The sequence below is a fragment of the Empidonax traillii genome, unplaced genomic scaffold (assembly GCF_003031625.1).
Source record: "Empidonax traillii isolate 1590-97213 ecotype Southwest subspecies unplaced genomic scaffold, ASM303162v1 scaffold1342:size133107, whole genome shotgun sequence".
Classification (NCBI taxonomy): Eukaryota; Metazoa; Chordata; class Aves; order Passeriformes; family Tyrannidae; genus Empidonax; species Empidonax traillii.
This window is the reverse complement of record NW_020956535.1, coordinates 77,924-97,343: the sequence shown is the minus strand read 5'-3', so window position 1 is coordinate 97,343 and position 19,420 is coordinate 77,924. Positions and strand designations below refer to the sequence as shown.

Genomic DNA, 19,420 nt, shown 5'->3' with positions numbered 1-19,420 from the left:
ACTTGTGCTCAAGTCCCTTCACCAGCCTCGTTGCTCTTCTCTGGACCCGCTCCAGCCCCTCAATATCCTTCCTGAACTGAGGGGCCCAGAGCTGAACACAATACTCAAGGTGTGGCCTCACCAACGCAGAGTACAGGGGAAGGATCACTTCCCTGCTCCTGCTGGCCACACTGTTCTTGATGCAGGCCAGGATGCCATTGGCCTTCCTGGCCACCTGGGTATGCTCTGTGTGCTCGCCATCGGTGACGCTCCTCACTTCAAAAAGGACCTTGAGGTGCTGGAGCGCCTTCAGGGAAAGGCAGCAAGGCTCGTGAAAGGAGTGGAGAACATGGCCGATGAGGGACGGCCAGGTTTGGTTAGTCTGGAGAAGAGGAGGGTCAAGGGGGACTCAGCACTCTCCACAACGCCCTGATAAGAGAGTGCACTGAGGGGGGGAGCAGGCTCTTCTACCACCGTGAGAAGAGTGAGCTCAGTGAGAGGAGCTGAGGAGATGACCTCGTGATGAGAAAGGAGATTCAGATTAGATATCAGCAAAAAATCCTTTCATCGATGGCGTGGTCGTAGAGATTCACATCAGATATCAGCAGAAATCCTTTCACCATTCAGTTTGTCGTGCATTAGAACGGGCTGCGCAGGGAGGTGGTGGAGTCACCACCCTGGAGGCTGATGTAGTTTAGTGGTTCAGGGGTTTAAAAGTGGCAGCTGTGGGTTTTGGGGCTGGACCGGATGACCCTGAAGGCCTCTTCCAAAACTGATAACCCCACAATCCCATTATTGGGATTCCATGATTCCATCCTCCCAGGGGAACGAGGGACAGGAGGAGAGGGAACGGCCTCAAGCTGCGCCAGGGGAGGCTCAGCTTGGACACCACGAGGAATTTCTTCTCAGAGAGAGCGATCAGACATCGGGGTGGTGTGAGGCGGTGGTGTCACCGTCCCTGGTGGGATTTAATTTACAACGGGACTGGACGCGGCGCTCAGTGGTTGGCGAGGCGGTGCTGGGCCGCAGGTTGGCCTGGATGATCTCAGAGCTCTTTTCCCACCGGGTTGATCGCGTTATTTCTGTGTGTGTGTGTGGGGTCTGTGGTGCCCGGGGCAGCCCCTTCCCCTCACATGTGTCCCCCTCCATTCCCTCCCTCACACAAAAAAGGGGGCGGAGCTTCCTGCACGGCACTTCCGGCCCCGGCGCGGGCGGAGCGGCCGCTGCGGTGCCCGCGCTGTGCCCCCCCCCCCTTCCCCCCCACCCGTGCCCTCCCCACACGTGTCCGTCCCCCCCACACACACACACACACCCCACCCGCGTCCCCCTCATGCAGCGCCGCGACGACCCCGCGGGCCGCCTGGCCAGGGGACAAGGCCCCGGCGGCCGCGCCCCGCCGCAGCGCCGCCCGGCCCGCGGCGGAGGGGCCCGCGGGGCCGCCAGCGGGGCGCAGCCGCCTCCCCCTGCGGCCGGCGGCGGCGGCGGTGGCGGCGGTGGTGGCGGTGCCTCGGGGGGCTCTGGCTCTGGCGGCGGTAGCGGCGCGCCCGCCCCGCTGCTGACCGGACCCGGCGGGAAGATGGAGCCCGAGAACAAGTACCTGCCCGAGCTGATGGCGGAGAAGGACAGCCTGGACCCGTCCTTCACGCACGCCATGCAGCTCCTCACCGCAGGTACCGGCACCCCCCGGCGGGAGAGGGGAGGCCTGGGGAGGACGGGGCAGTTCGGGCTGGGGTGCGAGGTGCGACCCCCCCCCGGGTTGAAAATTTGATAAAATTGGGTGTTTCGCTGTTTAATTCCAGCCTAATCGAGCCCAGATCGAAACGCAGCCCCAGAAGTTCTGCATGTGTTACATTAACCTTATATTGTAATTAATGTACTGTACTATATTTTACTATATCATGATATACTGTATTATACTCTATTACACTATATCATACTGTAGGGTATTATACTATATTATATACTATATATACTATATTATGTTGTACTGTATTGCATTCTATTAGCACTTGTGGTGGCGTAACCTCAGCCAGGCAGAAGGACAATTGTAAAGAGAACCCTGTGGGTTGAGGTAACCGTTTAATGATTGAATTAACATGTAATAATAATGCTAAATATGCTGATAATGGTGATAACTGTGACGGTAAGGAGAGAGGGAGTAGAACTGGTGCCCAGTTGCTCACCACCCACTGATTGATCACCCTGAGCCCCTTCCAGGTGACTTCTTCCAGTTTGAATACTGGGAATGACAGTCCGTGGGTGGAATGTCCCTTTGGACAGCTCGGGTCACCTGTCCTGGCCAGTTTTTGGTGCAGCTCCTCCCCGGCAGAGCAGGAGACTCTGAGCAGTCGTGGGGTGAACGGTGCTCAGGAACAGCCCAAACATCAGGGTGGTAGTGATGGAATTCTCATATAAATCCTCCAAAAACCAGCACTATTCCAGCTGCTGAGAGGAAAATGAGCTCTGTCCCAGCCAAAATCAGGGCAACCCTTTGATCCCTGGGGAGAGAGGGACCACAAAGGACCATAAACCTCGAGGGGGTTCCCACGGAGTAACTGCTGGAGCGCCAGCCAGCCACGATTTGCCATCTCCGTGGTTTTCCCCTTCTGGAAATCTGTGTGAGAGTTTGTTCCTGTCTCTCTTCTGCCGAGCCCGAGGAAGGCCTGGAAATGGCAGTCTTTGTTCTGTGCCCAGACGAGCCTTCTCCTTCCCCATCCCACTGTCCAATCGCCTGGCAGCTCGGATTTCCCTGGATCTCCCCGGTGCAGCTGCTGCACCCGCCTTCGAGGCCTCCATCCAGCCTGTTCAGCTGCCTCCAGACCCTGGAGCCTGCCTAAAAACAGGAATGGGTTACAAAATCGGCCACCACTCACTGCTTTCCGTGTGCAGTGGGGAGCTGGGAGGCACCCCGAGCAAGGATTTAATCCCCACACTGAGTATTTATCACTCTGCTTTTAAATTATTTAATTATCCCCCTCGCAAGGTTTAAAACTGTCTGGTTTTGGTGCAGTGCTGGAGGTTTTATTGGCTCCTTCAATGCAGGGAATAACTGTTAGGAATTGCTTTCTCCCACTGTGCAGACAACCAGGGTGGCACCTTGAGCTAAATAAATTAGTTCTCTAATCCGATTTTTTCCCATCAGTTTAATGGTTTTGATTAATAAAACCCTCGAGCCAGCTGATGCTCGGTGGTGATGCCTTCCAGTCAAAGGAAATCCGAGGAGTTTGGTGATTCCCTCACGAAAGAACAGCGTCCTCAGCCCACTTTGGCAAAGCCTCGCTTGCCTGAGAGGTGTAACGAAGATTTATGAGGGTGGGTGGGTTTTTGTTTGGTTTTTTTGGTTTTTTTTTTTCACTAATTAAAAAATTGCTGATGGCAGACTGCAGCTTTGTGAGGCTTAAAACTGGAACAGCTCCAGGGGTTTCATGCTCGCTTTGAGTGTTTTAAAAATCACCGTCCTGTCAATCCCGACTCAGGGCGAGCAGGAAAACCACGAGGAGGAATCTGAGGCAAAATGGTGGGTTTGGGTGATCTTTGGGTGGTTTCAGGTCAGTCTTTTTTTTTTTTTTTTTTTCTTTTGCCTGAGTGACCCCAAAGTGCTCTGGATCGCTCGGAATTTCCTACTCCCGTGGCACCCTTCGGGGATGTGGTGGTGGAGAGGCTGCTGTGCTTTGGAATTCAAAGAGCCCAAGATGTAACAGGAACAGCCAGCCCAGCTCGGGCAAAATGACTTCCAGACACAGAACTGGCTCAGATTGAATGTCAGCACAATTCCTATTCCAGCCTTTTTTCAGGAGTGGAAGTTGCTTGGCCTCCCTGCCTCAGGGAGGGGGCCCTGCAGGAATTCTGCATGCAGTCTGAGGCTCTTAATAGGTTAAAGTTGTCTAAAATACTGTGGTTGGAAAGCTGCTCAGCATTTCTAGGGGAGATTGGCTTTATTTAGGGCCTCCCAGTGATGGGATTAATATTGATTCCTGACCCATGTGCTGTGTGATGGAAAGGCATAAATTGGCTACATTTTCTTACCCAGCACCCTGAACAGAAACTGAAAACTGGGATTTCCTGCACCTTGGAATGTGGTCCACGTTTCACTCCTGGGATTTGGGGTCTGTGTGACCTCCCTTTTCCATGGGAACAAGAAAACCCTTTTCCTCCCTTGCATTTGTGCTGGGGAGGGATGCAGCTGGTGTGAAAGGCACATTCCTCTCTACTTCCCTGCTTTGGGAAGACAGGAGACATCTACCTCTGTGTTAGCCAGGAGTGGGTTTTGGTTGGGTTTTTTTTGTTTTGTTTTGTTTTTAAATTCTTGTGGTATTTTTAGCTATTTTCATGGAGATTATCTCAGCCTCTGTGCTTCCAAGTGTAAATTCTGCCCCCAGAGGAGCTGGCACTGCCACCTTAAATTGTCCCCGGATATCTCAGGCCGTGATATGCCCAAATCATTTCACTGCTGCCCTTTTCAGTGTATAGATTGCTGAAGCACGGCAGTGTTCCTCTTCCCACTGCTGCCCTGGGAGCCTCTCCCACCTCACAGCTCCCCTTTCCCTTCCTGCATCCTGCTCCTTTCCCTCCCACTGCTGGTGGCCCTTTCTGTCCCCTCCCTTCCCAGCAAAGCCCCAAAGCAGAGCTGTCTGCCTGGGAATCCCAGCTGGAATTCCCAGGGATACAGGCTGGAGGGGAGGAAAAACACTGGGATTTAGTGTTTGCAGCTTCCCCTGTTGGCAGAGTCCATCCAGGAGCAGGCCCTGCCTCCCCTCCTGTGGGATCAGACTAGTGAAGGGGGGGCAGGTCTCCCTTTCTTCCAGGGGCTTCTGTCCCCAGACTGTCAGGTTTTGGTGGTTTTTTTGGGGCATGGGGTCAGTTTGATGAACGAACAGAACGTGCCAGTGCTTACAGAGCAGGGATGTGCTGCAGGACGGTGTTTAATACGAGTTTTTGCCAAGGAAGAGCTTGTGCTTAGCTGAGGAGCAGTGGCTGGGGATCCCTGTGGCCCCTGGTTACCAACCCCCTTTACCTGCCCCGTAGGAGTCCTGCTGAGCCAGTGCAATCCCTGTCCCACAGAAGCCTGGGAAGCAGTGCCACCCCTGCCAGCAGTGCCAGCCCGCTGACATTCCCCGTGCCAAGCAGGTAACCCTTCTGCTGCTCCTCTAAAATCCCACCCTGGGAGGGGGCTCAGTCCCTCCAGGGATCCCCCTGAGCTTCTCCTCCCTCTCAGTGACTGCTCTGACAGCTGCTCCCACTCCACTCAGCACTTCATCCTGAGGGTCCCTTCCAGCTCAAGATATCCTGGGAAATTCTGTGTTGAGTGGCCAGATACCGCTGGAATCCGGAGCAGGGGGACACGTCACCAGTGGCATGTTCTCAATCCTTCCTCGCACCTATTTATTTCCAGAGCCCAGGCTTTTGTTCTGTGAGGGGTTTGAAGGGGACTGCTCAGTCACCCCCACTGCCCTGGATTCCCAAAGCTGGAGAACTCGGGGTTATCCCTCTCCGACGTTTTCTGCTCCGTTGGAAGACGTGGATCCGATGCTGCTTCTCTTTTTAAAATTTGTATTTAATTCATTATTGCCCTCACAGACCAATTCCCAGGTGTCATTCCTACTCTTCCAGCAGGCAGGATGGAATTTGTGCTGTGTGTGGTGGATGTGAACTGGGATTCACTGGTTTGGGACTCAGCTCCCCTCAGGCTGCAGCATTCCTTCACTCAGGCCACCTTTGAGACTCTCTTAATTCACAACAGACAATTCAAAATCAAGATCCTGTTCTTGAAAGACAAAAAGAGTTTGTAGTTGCATTGCCTGAATTAAGAACTCCTGCCCCTCACTTTTATGGCCGCACAGCTGAGGGTTTAAAAACCCAGAAGATGCCTCTGGGTACTTTAATTTCCATCAGGGAAGTTTGAGGGTGTTTTTATTCTTAATGTGTTTACAGGAAACTTCTTGTTCCTATGCAGGATGAATTTTCAGAAGTTTGCATACTGTTTTAGGAAAACCAGATTATTTAAGAAGTCAGTTCTATAGGGTTTGAAGTTATTCCTCACCAGGGGCAAGGCCACCAGTGAAACCTTTGGTTTCCAAATCTCAAGTCTCTGATCATGTTCTTATATCTAAAACTTAAAAAAAACCTCCATAAAACCAATCAAGGCAGCTCTTTGTCTTATTTTATAAACCTGACAGTGTGTGAACTCGAGAGGGTTTTTTTTTTGCTGTTGCATTTTATCTTCAGAAAGTCACTTCTCTTTAAAGCAAAAATCAAGAAATCTTCTTCCGAGCGGTTTGATCCGGTGATTTTTTTTTTAAGGAGTCATGGTAACGCTTCTGTAAGGGAGCCAAGGTGCTGTTGCAAGCAGAAATACAAAATTCAGGCGTTTTGTCGTAATTCTGTGTCCTGGTTTGAGCCCAGTTGACAACCAAGCCCCACCCAGCCCTCGCTCACCCCCTGCCCCCCTGGGATGGAGGAGAGAACTGGGAGGGTAAAAGTGAGAAAATGTAGGTTTGAGATGAACAGTTCGGTGGGTAAAGCAAAGCAAGGAATTCATCCCCCACTTCCCAATGGTTGGGAAAGCAGGGCTCCATCCCAGCAGGCTTGGGAAGGTGTCATCACTCCCAGCATCCCCTCCATCCTTCTTCTCCCCCCAGCTTTATCCCCTGAACGTGACACCACATGGTCTGGAGTATTAACTCTCTCTCCCACGGGTCTGCAGGTTCTATATTTAGCTCTCTAAACTAAAAGCCAGCTTTATATTGCTGGGTTAAATTAAAAATATCGATTATTCGGTGACATTTTCTTAAAGGTTGGGTTTTTGGTGGTTTTTTTTTTTTGTGGCACGTGTGGTTTCCTGTGGTCTGCACCACTTGAAAGTTGCTCCTGAGCCCCTCAGGGTGGTTGCCTGTCCAGGAGGGTGATGGTAACCCATTGTTTGGATGATATGTCAGATATCTGATACAATCATCAATCTGCACGATGAGCTTCTGAAACTGTAAATGTGACCCTTTAGCCCAAAGCAGAGAGTTGGGGGTGAACAGAAATCACAGGAAATACAAGACACTGCAGCTGCACTGTGGAAATTCTGGTAATGACTAAGCAGGTGTCGGTTTTGTTTTGCAGCTCAGTTCCAGTTCTGGGTAAAATCCTGTGAAGTGTCTCTTTCCCCTGAGATGTGAGAAGTACTTAGAGCACTCTTGACTCAGAAAATGTATTTATAGCCCTTGGGTTTCTGCTGGTGGGATGGCACAATTTAACTTTTAAGGAAGGGCTGTGCTCCTGATAAACACCTGTGAATAATAATCTGTGGTGGATTTGGATGTGACCAGTTTGGGACGTTTTTTTGTTTGGACCTAATGGTTCGTCAGGAATTTGAGATTGTTGGGTTGGCTCTAGATTTGGGGGAACTTCTCGTTTAAGTTGAATAAAGATTGTCCATGGCTGGACATCTCTGGAGAGGACAAGCCAGGCAGCTCTGGGCTGTCTTCTTCTGGGAAGTGCTGGGTGTTGTCCCTGTGCAAGGAAAAGTGCCTTAAAGACTAAGAAATGCCTGCCTGAAGGAGGATCTTCAGTTTTCTCGGTGTGGGTCATTGTCCTGCCATCTCTCAGTGACAGTTTAATTTCTAGGCAGGTTTTTAAGGTGTTTGTACCAGTTCCTAATTGACCTCCCTTAACGACCTACTTCCAGCAGGTTGCTGGGATGTGTCCCAGATCCCCTCGGGCCGCAGCGTTTCCTTGCCTTCACTCAGGGCCACCTCAGGGGGGTTTTTAAGGTCCTGCAGTTCCCAACGGACAATTCAAAATCAAAATCCTGTTCCGAAAGGCAGAAAATCTGTGGTTCCGTTACCTGGAACAGGTTAAGAACTTCTGCCCCTCACCTTGATGGCTGCACAGCTGAGGGTTTGACAGCCCTGTTAGTAATGATTTGTGTGAGAAAGGTGAGTTCATTTAATGAAGTGAAGCTGTGAGAAATTTCCTAAACCGGGCCACGCTCTGTCTCGCTCGATGGGTTGTTGTTCATTAGGATTGTTTTCAACTTAAGTGTCAGGATGTGTTGACACCGCTAATTAAATTACAGATTTAAAATAGCTCGGCTTGAACGACAAAAAACTGCCTCATTTGCTGACTTCTGCTGCATCATAGCAAATATTATGTAGTTTTAGTGCAATTGGGGGTGGTTTCTTTGTGCGTTTAGGGGTCTACATGTGGGTGCTGTGTTTGGGGGCACAGCAGGAGGGACACACAAAACTGTACTTGAAAGTTTCCTGCTCTTATTTGTTAAATTATTTGTAGGACATTCTGTACCGTTCCTCCTTATTTTTTTATCCATCATCCCATTTTTGGCCTCTGGAATCGCAGGGTGTGAAGGGAGGAAGAGTCCAGCACTAAAAAGGTGGCCTGTCCACGTTCCATTAACAGAATTCCAAGTGCTGATCCGTTCACAGAGGAGGAGGGTGGTGTGTCCTGTCACAACTGCAGCTCTGAACTGATGCTTGTTTGAGGAAATATATAAGCAGCCCTATTTTTATCTTGTTTAGAAATTGAAAAGATTCAGAAGGGTGAAACGACAACAAAGAAGGATGAGGAAGAGAACTACCTGGATTTATTTTCCCACAAGAATATGAAGCTGAAAGAACGAGTTCTGATCCCTGTCAAACAGTACCCCAAGGTGAGGGCCAGAAAATAGCTACTGAACCTCTGGGATTTGCTTCTTTTCTGCAGGTTTTGTGGCTGACTGAGAGACAGTGGCTGTCAGAGTGTCAGCAGGAGTTAATAGAGCCTTCCACCATCACTGTGGAATTTTTCCTGTGCAGGCTTGCAGGATCTTATTTCTAATATATTGCATTTCTAGAATGTCTCGGGATAAAGCTTTCATGGTGATGCAGAGCTGGGGTATTTTATTGCTTTCATGGGTAGAGCTTTGTGTTTTACTGTTAAAAAAACCCATTTAACTCATTCAGACTCGCTGCCTGTAAAGCTGCTGCAGAGGAGATGCTGGAATTAAACACTTCAGGGGAGTTAACTGAGCTTGATTTTTCTGGTGGAGCATTTTCTTCGTGAAATGAATGTTTTGAAACTTAAGTTTTTTACTTTGGTCTTTGTTTTTTGGTGAGGTGAGGAGCAAATGGAGTGACTGATGTGGTTTTTTTTGTTGTTGTTGTCAGCCAACATGACATACAGAAAAGCTTTTGCTGAAGCTGCTGGACTCTGGAGCTAATTTGTTCCCTTGTCTTAATTCCCCTCGCAGTTCAACTTTGTCGGAAAGATTTTGGGACCTCAAGGCAACACCATTAAGAGACTTCAGGAAGAAACTGGTGCTAAGATTTCTGTGCTGGGGAAGGGTTCAATGAGAGACAAAGCCAAGGTAAGGGCATCACCCTGAAAACGTGCACACACATAATCCCCTTCGTGTTGCTGTGAGAGGCAGCGCCTCTCGGAGCATTTTGTGAAAGATTAAACCATCCTGATCCAAAGGCAAAGCAGGAGGAATTGTGCTGTGCTTGTTGGAGCAATTGGTTGGGGGCTGAAGCGTGGTGGATGTTTTCTTTGGGAGGAGGACTCATAACCCAGACATCTTGTGCTACCCTGTGCCCTTGGCCTATGTGAGACATGAAATACAAAGTTTATAAACTCAAAATTAATCCCAGCTACTCCCTGAAGTGTCCTTCGCTAAAGGAATATGTTTCCCCCTCCATAAAAAAAAAATGAAATCCTTTTTCTAGCTGTTCTCTCTGAAGTCCTTAAATTCTCATGGTTCATTGAAGATCTTGGAGCAGTATGTTCCTGGTAATCTTTAGTGAATCACAAAGTGCCAGGAGGTGTTTTTATAACAAGAAAAAAAAAATGAAAAGAATGTGTGTTGTTTTGTTTTGTTTTTTTCTTCCTGCTTGTTCCCAAGACTGAGCTGAGAGTCAACAGAGCTGTAACTTAATTCAGGTTTTACTCAAGCTGCATGAAAAGCTTTTACACTTCCAGCTTGTTTGTAGCTTCCTAAACAGCTGAATAACAGTCTGAATAACAGAGGCGTCTCAGAGAATCTTATTTGAGGCATTAGAGCTTCCTGAGGTGGTTAAAGAGCACTTTTGTAGGTGTAGAGGAGGAAGAACAAGAAGCTTGGATATAAATCTCCTGGGGTAAAAAAAAAATTTGGCTGGGGTCAATTAAAAATATTGCCATTAGCAAAAACAAGTCACCTGAAGAGGCAGCTGTAAGAAGCTGGGAGGTGTGGATTGTACGTGGCTTTTCACAGAACTGTGCTCCAATCCACGGTCTGTTTACATCATCTGTGTCCAGATGCTTCTACAGAGGTCTCCTGTGTTAAGGCTCAGAGAGCAGGTAAAAAGAAAAGCAGTTTTTCTGGGTGTTTTTTTTTTTTTAACTTTGGGAACCCCTTGCTGTGCTCTGTTTCAGGAGGAGGAGCTGCGCAAGGGGGGGGACCCCAAATACGCTCATCTCAACATGGACCTGCACGTCTTCATCGAGGTTTTCGGGCCCCCCTGCGAGGCCTATGCCCTGATGGCTCATGCCATGGAGGAGGTCAAGAAATTCCTTGTGCCAGTATGTATAGGCTGACAGGTCTTTTATTTTTGGGGGGAGGTGGGGTGAGTGGTGAGCCTGGCTCAGGGATGGGTAGGATTTGCACAGGGTAGTCTCACTTGGGGTAACCCTCTTAATCCTGCAGGAAGGTATTTATTATTCCTCTAACCATGATTAGTATGACCGAAAAAACCCACAGGGCAATGGTATAGAGCACTTGGAGTAGGTGTTTCCCTCCCAGTACGAGCTGTGGATGCTTGGGGTGGGCAGCTTGTCCAGCTCCACGTGCCAGTTTTAGTGGGAGAAGAAGTTTAATCTTGCCTGGCGTGGAAGGGGGTTCTTAGACGGGTTCCTCTGAGTTGCAACTGTAGAAATCCAGCTGGAAAACTTCACTGTCAGATCAGGAACTTAAATACTCAACGTGACTGGCATAAGATTGCTGTGGAGAAGTGGCCACTGGGATGGGGCTGGGTGACATCAGGTACCTCCAGCAGCTCTGTGAGAGAGATCCCCTTGCCAGGGACCAGCTGTGTGCTCACCTGAGCTGCTGGACATGCAGGTGCCAGGACCTTCTTTGCAGAAAGCTGCCCTGTTACCTGCTGAGCAAATCCCAGTAAAACCAACCAGCAGATTTTAATTTAGGACTATTCGGTTGTTTCTATTCCAGCGCAGTAGCCTGGGATATCCCAGGGCACAGCCTGGCTAGTTGGCTGTTCCCTGGCACTGACTCTCTCCTCCCTTTCCAGGATATGATGGATGATATCTGCCAGGAGCAGTTCCTGGAGCTGTCCTACCTGAACGGTGTTCCGGAGCCAAACCGCGGCCGAGGAGTCCCCGGGCGGGGCAGGGGAGCAGCTCCACCACCACCTCCACCTGTCCCCAGGTATCTTTCCCAAAAGCACACACCTGGAAGTGCTGCATTTTGCTCGAGGGCTGTCCTGTTTAAGAGGTTAAACTGCTTGTTCTTGCACATCAGCTGTTGGGCTCGGCCTTGGATTTTGGCCAAGGCTGTTCCAGCCTTGTGTTGCAGGCTCGCCTGGAGCACGCTGGCATCCGATGTTTTGCATGTTTTGAGATGTAATCTAACACAGTGGGTGTTTTCTGTGTTATTTTTGATGCCTGCAATCAATAGTTTTATAAAGCAACCTTTCAGAAATTGGCCTGTGAAACTGTGTGTAAACAGATCTTGTGCAGCCTTCAGCAGAACAAGCATTTTCAGATTAAACTGGCATCGTTTGAGAGCTCTGGGATGGCATCATTCTGTCAGGGCTGTCAAGGCTTTGGGATAAATTGGCAATAAAGCTGTTACTATAGTTCTTCCTTCACTCCCTGTTTCATGGGGTAGTGTCTTTCCTTCTGCCTGTTTAGCCCTGACGTGTCCCCCCTCATCTCATCACTGATCCTTACGGATCTGCAGGTCTGGAAGCCATCCCAGGTCAGTGAGCGCCAAGAAATCACCTGCCCAAATTCCTGTATCTCATTTACTCCTCTGCCTGTACATCTAATGCAGCAGATTTCTCATCCCGAGGGAGGTTTTTTGCAAATCCTGCAAGGGCAACAACGTTAATTCTTGTGCTGATAAAGGATTCGTGGCTTAGCTGATGGCAGCTCCGTTCAGTTACCAAGTTGTTGCATTTTAAAGCAGACGCAAGAATCCCCGCAGGAGGTGCTCACAATCCTCCTCCTCTATTTCCAGGGGCCGTGGGGTTGGTCCCCCTCCTCCTCCTCCTCCTCCTCGGGGGGCCCTGGTTCGAGGAGCCCCAGTGCGAGGGGCCATCGCTCGGGGGGCCACCATAGCCCGGGGGGTGCCCCCTCCTCCAGCAGTCAGGGGGGCTCCTGCACCCCGAGCACGGGCAGCTGGCATCCAGAGGATACCCCTTCCTCCTCCTCCTGCACCGGAAGCCTACGAGGAATATGTAAGGAATTCCTTATTTTCGGTTTTCTAATTCCAGCTGAATGTGTCTTAGATATTCGACCTGGCTGGCAGCAGATTGCTTGGGGGGAAGTGACCACCAGTGGCCACTGGGATGGTGCTTGATGACCTTCTCTGCCTCTTTAACCCTCAGAGAAGAGAACTGCAAGTGTCCTATATCCAAAGTAAGGATTGCTTTTTATAAATGTTCCCCCAAGAACTGAAGTTTTCCATGGCTTCCAGTGCATGGTATGCAAAATTACGTCAAAGATTGGTGTAGTTCATGTAACGTTCCCTTTTTAAGAGATTTCTTTAAGCAAGAGGCACCCAAGGCTTCTTCCATCCACTAAAATCCTTAAATAAGTGAACGAACAGGGGGATGTTTCAAGCTGTATAACTCAGCACCACCCTCCTGCCAAGCTTATCTTGGCATCTGTGCTCCTGGTGTCCCAAAGGACAAACAAGGCAAGTGGCTTTGATGCACAGCGGCATTTTGGGGAATTGTCACAACTATTGATGCATCTTAAAAGTGTTTCTCTTCTCAGTAAAATGTTTTCTCAGCCATAAGTTCAGAGGTTGGGGTTTGTCTAATTGTGAATCTGTGGTTTAGACATCACAGAATGTCCTGAGCTGGAAGGGACCCTCAAGGACCATCCAGTCCAACCCCTGGCCCTGCACAGACACCCCAACATTCCCACCCTGTCCCTCAGAGCATTGTCCAAACCCTCCTGCAGCTCTGGCAGCCTTGGGGCTGTGCCCACTGCCCTGGGGAGCCTGTTCAGTGCCCAACCACCCTCTGGGGGAAGAACCTTTTGCTAATAACACAGCTCCAGGTCTCCTGGCACGGGGGTTTGTCCCTCAGTCCAGCTGCAGCCTTGGCCATGAATTATAAATATTACTGTGATTCATTCCTCCCGAGCCACGGGACACAGCAGGTCTCATCTCTGTCTGCCGCTTCCCCCTGGCAGGGAAGGATTTCCAGGCTCTTCTGGAAGCTGCTGTAGCCTGGGTTCAGTCCTACCATCCCTGTTGGCCAGGAATTACCCTTTGGTCCTTCCATTTACACCTTTATGTCGTGATCCGTTGCAGGGCTACGACGACACGTACGCAGACCAGAGCTACGAGGGGTATGAGGGCTACTACAGCCAGGGCCAAGGGTGAGTTGGCTTCTCTGTTCCTGAGCAAACAATGCATGACCTTTATTATTTTTTTTCCATTTTAAGGGAGTGCAAACCCTCATTTCTGGGTCTGAGCTGTACAGAAGGTGCCCTGTTGTGCTGCAACCCAGGAGAGCCTGGGAAGTGGCACGGACAACACCGGGCGTCTCTGCTTGTCCAGTGTTTTGTGCGAGTTGTGTCAGTTTGAGACTGTGATTTCACTGGGTGTAACCACCTAATTACTCTTCCAGGGACACAGAATACTATGATTATGGACACGGGGAGGCACAGGAAACCTATGAAGCTTATGGTATGTCTGGGAATACTGCTCCTTTTCACGGGGAAGGGGCTGCACGTAGTTTGGGAATTGCTTGTGGTCAACCAGCAGTTTTCCAGGGTCTGAACAAAAACTGAGGAGAAGCTCAAGTAGTTTTCATGGTAGAACATTTATATCGAGGTCTGAACAACCAGAGACGATCTGTGGGTTTAGATCCCTATCAAACTTGATTGTCTCAAAGATGATGCCTTAAAAAGGAGATATTTTTTAACTATGGAAATATCTTCATTTCCTTGTAGCTTTAGAATATTTTTAAGAGCTCTGGGTTTCCACCCACAGCACTACTGCTGCAGTCTGGTCCTCATGGACTGTGTTTTATATGGCTCCATCTGCTTCCTTATCCTCAAAAACCCGCTACCTGATCCCGACTCTGTGCTGTACATTTGCTTGGAAAATGGATTTGTGTGTCACATAAAGGCCTCTCTTTGGAACAAGTTTGCTCGTTACGACTTGCAAGTAGCTTGTGAAGTTTAGTTAATCTGAATTATGTGAATGTACTGACTGAGGCTGGACTGAACCAAACTGTTGGGGCTTGACCCCAAGGGGCAGCCAAGCCCCACCAGCCACTCCCTCCCTCCCCATTCCTGGGATGGGGGAGAGAGATTTAAGGGTAAAAGTGGGAGAACTCACGGGTTGAGATAAAGACAATTCAGTGGGAAAAGCAAAGTAAAACAAGGAATTAGTTCCTTGCTTCCTTGGGAAGACAGAAGTTCACTCCAAAAGTTCTCCCCTCAGCTGTGGCTGCATTTCTTTTTTAAGCCAGTCCCCATACCCAGGCTTGGAATGGCAGCTGCACATGGCAATGAGTTAAGAAGCATTTTCCTCTCCCTCTAAACAAGCCTGTGCTGCTTTGGGCTGGGGCAGGGTTAATTTTCTTCCCAGTGGCTGCTCTGGGGCTGAGATTGGGATTTGTGCTGATGGTACAGAGATGGTTGGTTGTTGCTGAGCAGAGCTCACACTCAGCCAGGGCCTTGCCTGCTCCTTGCACTGCCACTCTGGCATGGGCCTGGGGAAGCTGGGAGGGCACACAGCCAGGACACTGCTCCCAGCTGACCGAGGGGATATTCCAGATGGCACATGACATCATAAATTCCCAAAGCTGCCCAGCGCAAAGGCACAGAATTCCATGTGGTGGGAGACAGTCCCTTCCCCAGGGCATCAGCTGAGTGAGTGCAGGTAGTGGCATTAATGACCAGCTGGAGAGTCATTTCTGGGATCCCTGGGAATCCCCTGTGCCCTGTCGTGCCAGTAAACAGGGAAGCAGAGTTAATACCCTGCTCCAGCCTCGGGGTGTTCCCCGCTCCGGGTTCAAGTTGTGGGAAGTTCAAACTCAGGTGCCTGAGCGGGGCTGTTTTCCAGCCTAAGCTGCATTTGAGCAGACAGCTGCTCCCAGGAACGTTGGCTCTCTCCTGCCTTCAGTGCCTGGGTCTGCTGCCTGTGTTTGTCACGCAGCACAAAGAGCCCTTTGTGCCTCCGGCTTGGTGGGAGAGCGGCGGAGTCGGCCGGGATTGGGAGGCCAGAATGCTCATTGTACGCTTGGCACGGAGTTGCCACAGCTAATCTGTTTATCCACAGCAATTTCCTTTGGTCTCTGCTTTCATGAAAACAGAATTAGAGGAATAAATCACTGGGCCAGGCTGGAGACAGTTCGGAGAAAGAGGGAATGTGCTCGGTGGTGGCAGGAACAGGCTCGGCTGTCGTGGGACTCCTGATTTCATAAAGTGCTGACCCTGGAGGGACTGGCAGGAGCACGAGCATGGATGTTGCAAGCACAGGCCCTAATGAGAGCTGAGCTTTTGGGATATTTGGGGCTGGAGCTGGCTCAGGGACAGCAGGGATGTGAACTCCATTTGCTTCAGTGGCGGTTCATGGAATCCTGGAACAGTTTAGGGCGGGAGGGACCTTAAAGATCATCTCGTTCCAACCCCCACCACGGGCAGGGACACCTTTCACCAGCCCAGGATCTGGTGTCTGGGAAGGAGGGAAGCACTTCCTGCAGCTGTCCCTGATGGCCAGGCCCTGGGATTAGGGATGCTGGCATAACCTCTGGCACAGCTGGTGCCACCCTGCCCTGGGGATTGGCTTCAGCCCTGCTGGAATTAGTTAATCCTGAAAGGCACCGGGTTTGTCCAGGCTGGAGCTGCAGGAAATCCCAGGGATCCTTATGATGAGAGACTAAGGGAGCTGGGCCTGGTTAGTCTGGGGAGGGAATCTCATGGATCCATACAAATATCTCACCAATCCATAGAGAAATCTCCAGGGGGTGGCAGAGGATGGTCCCAGACTCTGTTCAGTGACAGGACAAGGAGCAGCGGCCATAAACTAAAACACAGCAAGTGTCTGAGGCAGAACTCCTTTCCATGGAGGTGGCAGGGCCTGGAACAGCTGCCCAGGGAGGGTGTGGAGTCTCTGGAGACATCCCAGACCCCCCTGGACACGTCCCTGTCCCATAACACTGCAAGGTGTAGCGGTGGACGTGGCAGTGCCGGGTGAATCGGGCTCAGCCCTAAAGGGCTTTTCCGGCCTAAATGATCCCACAAATCCGGTGTTTAGTTGGACCTCGGGGCACTTTCCAACCCCGCCACCGCCTCCCTGATGTCTCCTTGTCTTCTCCACAGGGCAAGATGACTGGAATGGGACCCGGCCCTCGCTGAAGGCCCCGCCGGCCAGGCCAGTGAAGGGGGGCTACCGAGAGCACCCCTACGGACGCTACTGAGAAACAAAATGAGGGAAAAATCCCACTTTTGAGCAAAAACAGTTGTTACTGATTCTTGTATCTCCCGGGATTCCCGTTGCTTTACCCACAGCAGACAAGTAATTGTCTACCTGTTTTTCTTCGTGGCCCTGTTTTTTCTCCCACTCCATCCTCACCCTGCATTTTGGCTTCTGTACGTAGTACTTTTAAAGATGAGTTAAATTAGATCTTAGAGGAAGCGACTTTTAATTTTTATTATTATTTTTATTTTTTTTTTTTTTTTTCAGTGTGTAGATGGCTTTTCTTTCTTTGTCGTTTAGGTAAACACAACTGTACCTTTTTTTTTTTTTAAGGAAAAACAAAAACAAAAAAAACAACAACAACAAAAAAAAATCCTACAAAACCACAGTTTAAAAATGTTAGTTTCCAAAGTGACATGCTTTGCTTAGCAGTTATGAAATTAAGGTTTTTGTTTAAAACTTTCTTAAAGTTTGTTTTAAAGGAACCCATAAAGGTTGTAGTTGCAGAATCCCAAAGTAGGCTACATTTCAAAATTCAGGGCTATTTTTAAGAATTAAAATCATAATGTAACGGTAGTAGCTGCCACCATTTTTAAAAAAAAAAAAAAAAAAAGTAACTTCAGATGCCAAACCTTCTTTAAAAGGAGATTGCTGGTGAATCTTGAAGTTTAAATTTTAATACGAAGGATCCTCCAACAAATTAAATAGCGTATTTTTTTTTTCCTAAAGAGAATTGACCTAAAAGAAAAATTAGGTTTGTAAAATTGACTTTTCTTATGTGGATTTTGAAATCTAGCCCCCCCGTGCAGTGTTGAGATATGCTTGGGAAGCACATTTTTCCAGTGTAAAAAAGGGGTTCTTAGTTTGGTTCTAAATGAACAACTCTTAAGGGAAAAACAAAACAAAACGAAGCATGGCTCTAATTGCCCAGTGTTTGATAGTAGAAAGCAGAATATTCCATGAGTAGGTCTGAACTCTGTAAAATTCTCTTTTTTTTTTTATAGTGCTTGGGGCAGATAATCCAGTGCAAGTTTAAAATTGAAACCAAAAAAAAAAAAAAAAAAAAAAAAAAAAAAAAAAAAAAAAAAAAAAAGTCAATATTAGCAGTCCCATCGACTTGTTCAAGTGTATCTCAGCACGAGCTTTGCATAAAAAGGGACACTGCAGCTGGGAAAGAAAAAAAACAAACAAACAAACAAACAAAAACTGATCAAAAAAATTTCACTTTGTACATAAGATAAAGTCCTAATTGGATTTGTACACTGTCCTCCCACTCTGTTCTTGAAGAGAAAATGCTCCGTGTGTAAGTCTGCCTAACTAGGTAGCTAAAAGCGTGTCAAAAATGTCTGTCGCAATTTGTCAATAAAGTTTAGTCCTTTTTTAATCAAAGTAAATGTGATGAATTGTCATTTGTTTTGGTTGAGCGATAAAAAAATAGCGATATTTGCTCCTTTTTTTTTTTTTTTTTTTTTTTTTTTTTTTTTTTTTTTTTTTTTTTTTTTTTTTTTTTTTGTTCGTTCGTTTTTAAGTAAATTTAAATTAACGCTAAAGCTTAATTGTCTTTTTAAAGCGATGGAGACATTCTAAAAAAAAAAAAAATGGTGGTTTTTTTTGTAATTTTCATCAGAAAAAGAAAAAAAAATTTGCTGAGCTTGTTGAATGAGCTTAAATTTAAAATATATATATATATATATATATATATGAGAAAAAGAAAAGTTAGTTTTTCACCCCCTGGAAGTTGTTGAAAGCGGTTTGAGCCTGGACTGGGGCAGAAATCTTGACTTGGAAAGCGTTTTATGGTTCTTTGCAGAGTTACTGATTCAGATTTCAAGTGGCCTCGGAGAATATTCCAGGGCTGCAGAACTCCAGCTTGAGCCTGAAATCCCTGCTTTAAGCAGCGTGACAAAAGGAATGCTGAAAATTCCAAGGCTTAGCTGCCACCAGGAGGAGAAGGAAGTTGCTTTCCCTTGGCTAAGATGATGCCCTTCCTACTTCACGGTAGCTTTTACTTGGAAAAACCACTTTAAAATGTATTTTTGTTGGAGAACAGTGCTGCAGCTGCTCCTTAAATCCTTCTGAGAGGGTGTGGATGTTCAGAGATATATTATATATATATATATATATAAAATATATATATATTTAAAAGTAAAATGCTTCTTAAAGAGACATGAAAAAGATTGTTTGTGTTTCCCATCTCCCAGACGAATTTGGAACTCTGAAGGGGAGAGAACTAAACTGCTCGGGGGTGAAAAATAAGAATATTAGGGAGCAAACTGTGGCAGCGCATGAACAAGGGGAATACTTTAAAACAAAAAAAAAAACAAAACCAAAACAAAGCCAACAGCAAAAAAACCATGAAGTTGTATTTGTAGATTGTTATTAAAGTGCAAATAACCGAATTTTCAACACTGGTTTGGAGTCAGCTTTCAGGGTATAATGTGTTGCTTGATGAAAAGATCAGCCCATAAGACCCCCTTTTAAAGGAAAATTATCGCAGGAGAATCAGGATGTGTAAAGCTAACATGCATCGCCCAAAAGGTAACCTAAATGTCTGATTTTAATAGCGCATTTCTCTTTTCCATAAACCCCGTGACGTAAAACTTTTTTTATCCAGCCAAACCTTCAGATGTTTTAATTTTAATGTAAAAAAAAAGAAAAAAGAAAAAAACCCAACAAACTTGCAAAAAAAAAAAGGAAAATGTTTAAAAATAAAAAACGTTTTAAAACAACCCACATGGGTTTTTTTTTTCCTGCATAAATTAGCAATAACTTTAATAACGTGCCCTCGGAAAAAAAAAA

At 47.8% G+C, this 19,420-nt stretch overlaps 1 protein-coding gene across 2 annotated transcripts; it reads left to right on the top strand.

The window, feature by feature from the left end:
- The first annotated feature begins 1,309 nt into the window (after positions 1-1,309).
- On the top strand, positions 1,310-16,850 carry KHDRBS1 (KH RNA binding domain containing, signal transduction associated 1). 2 transcript variants are annotated; one of them, XM_027906692.1, is made up of 10 exons: positions 1,310-1,649; positions 8,502-8,632; positions 9,212-9,328; positions 10,375-10,521; positions 11,247-11,383; positions 12,197-12,416; positions 13,502-13,569; positions 13,821-13,879; positions 15,843-15,917; positions 16,525-16,850. In XM_027906692.1, the coding sequence occupies exons 1-10, from the start codon at positions 1,310-1,312 to the stop codon at positions 16,620-16,622; spliced, it is 1,392 nt and encodes a 463-aa protein (XP_027762493.1). In that variant the 3' UTR covers positions 16,623-16,850. The 2 variants fall into 2 exon arrangements, with proteins under 2 accessions (XP_027762493.1, XP_027762494.1); XM_027906693.1 differs by lacking the exon at positions 15,843-15,917.
- Positions 16,851-19,420: the final 2,570 nt, after the last annotated feature.

Bases quoted from the DNA above. Each gene is read 5' to 3' on its own strand.
- KHDRBS1 (XM_027906692.1), top strand. From the start codon at position 1,310: ATGCAGCGCCGCGACGACCCCGCGGGCCGCCTGGCCAGGGGACAAGGC. The intron at 12,417-13,501 runs GTAAGGAATTCC...GATCCGTTGCAG, and splicing joins CGGAAGCCTACGAGGAATAT to GGCTACGACGACACGTACGC. The intron at 15,918-16,524 runs GCCAGGCCCTGG...TCTTCTCCACAG, and splicing joins TCCTGCAGCTGTCCCTGATG to GGCAAGATGACTGGAATGGG.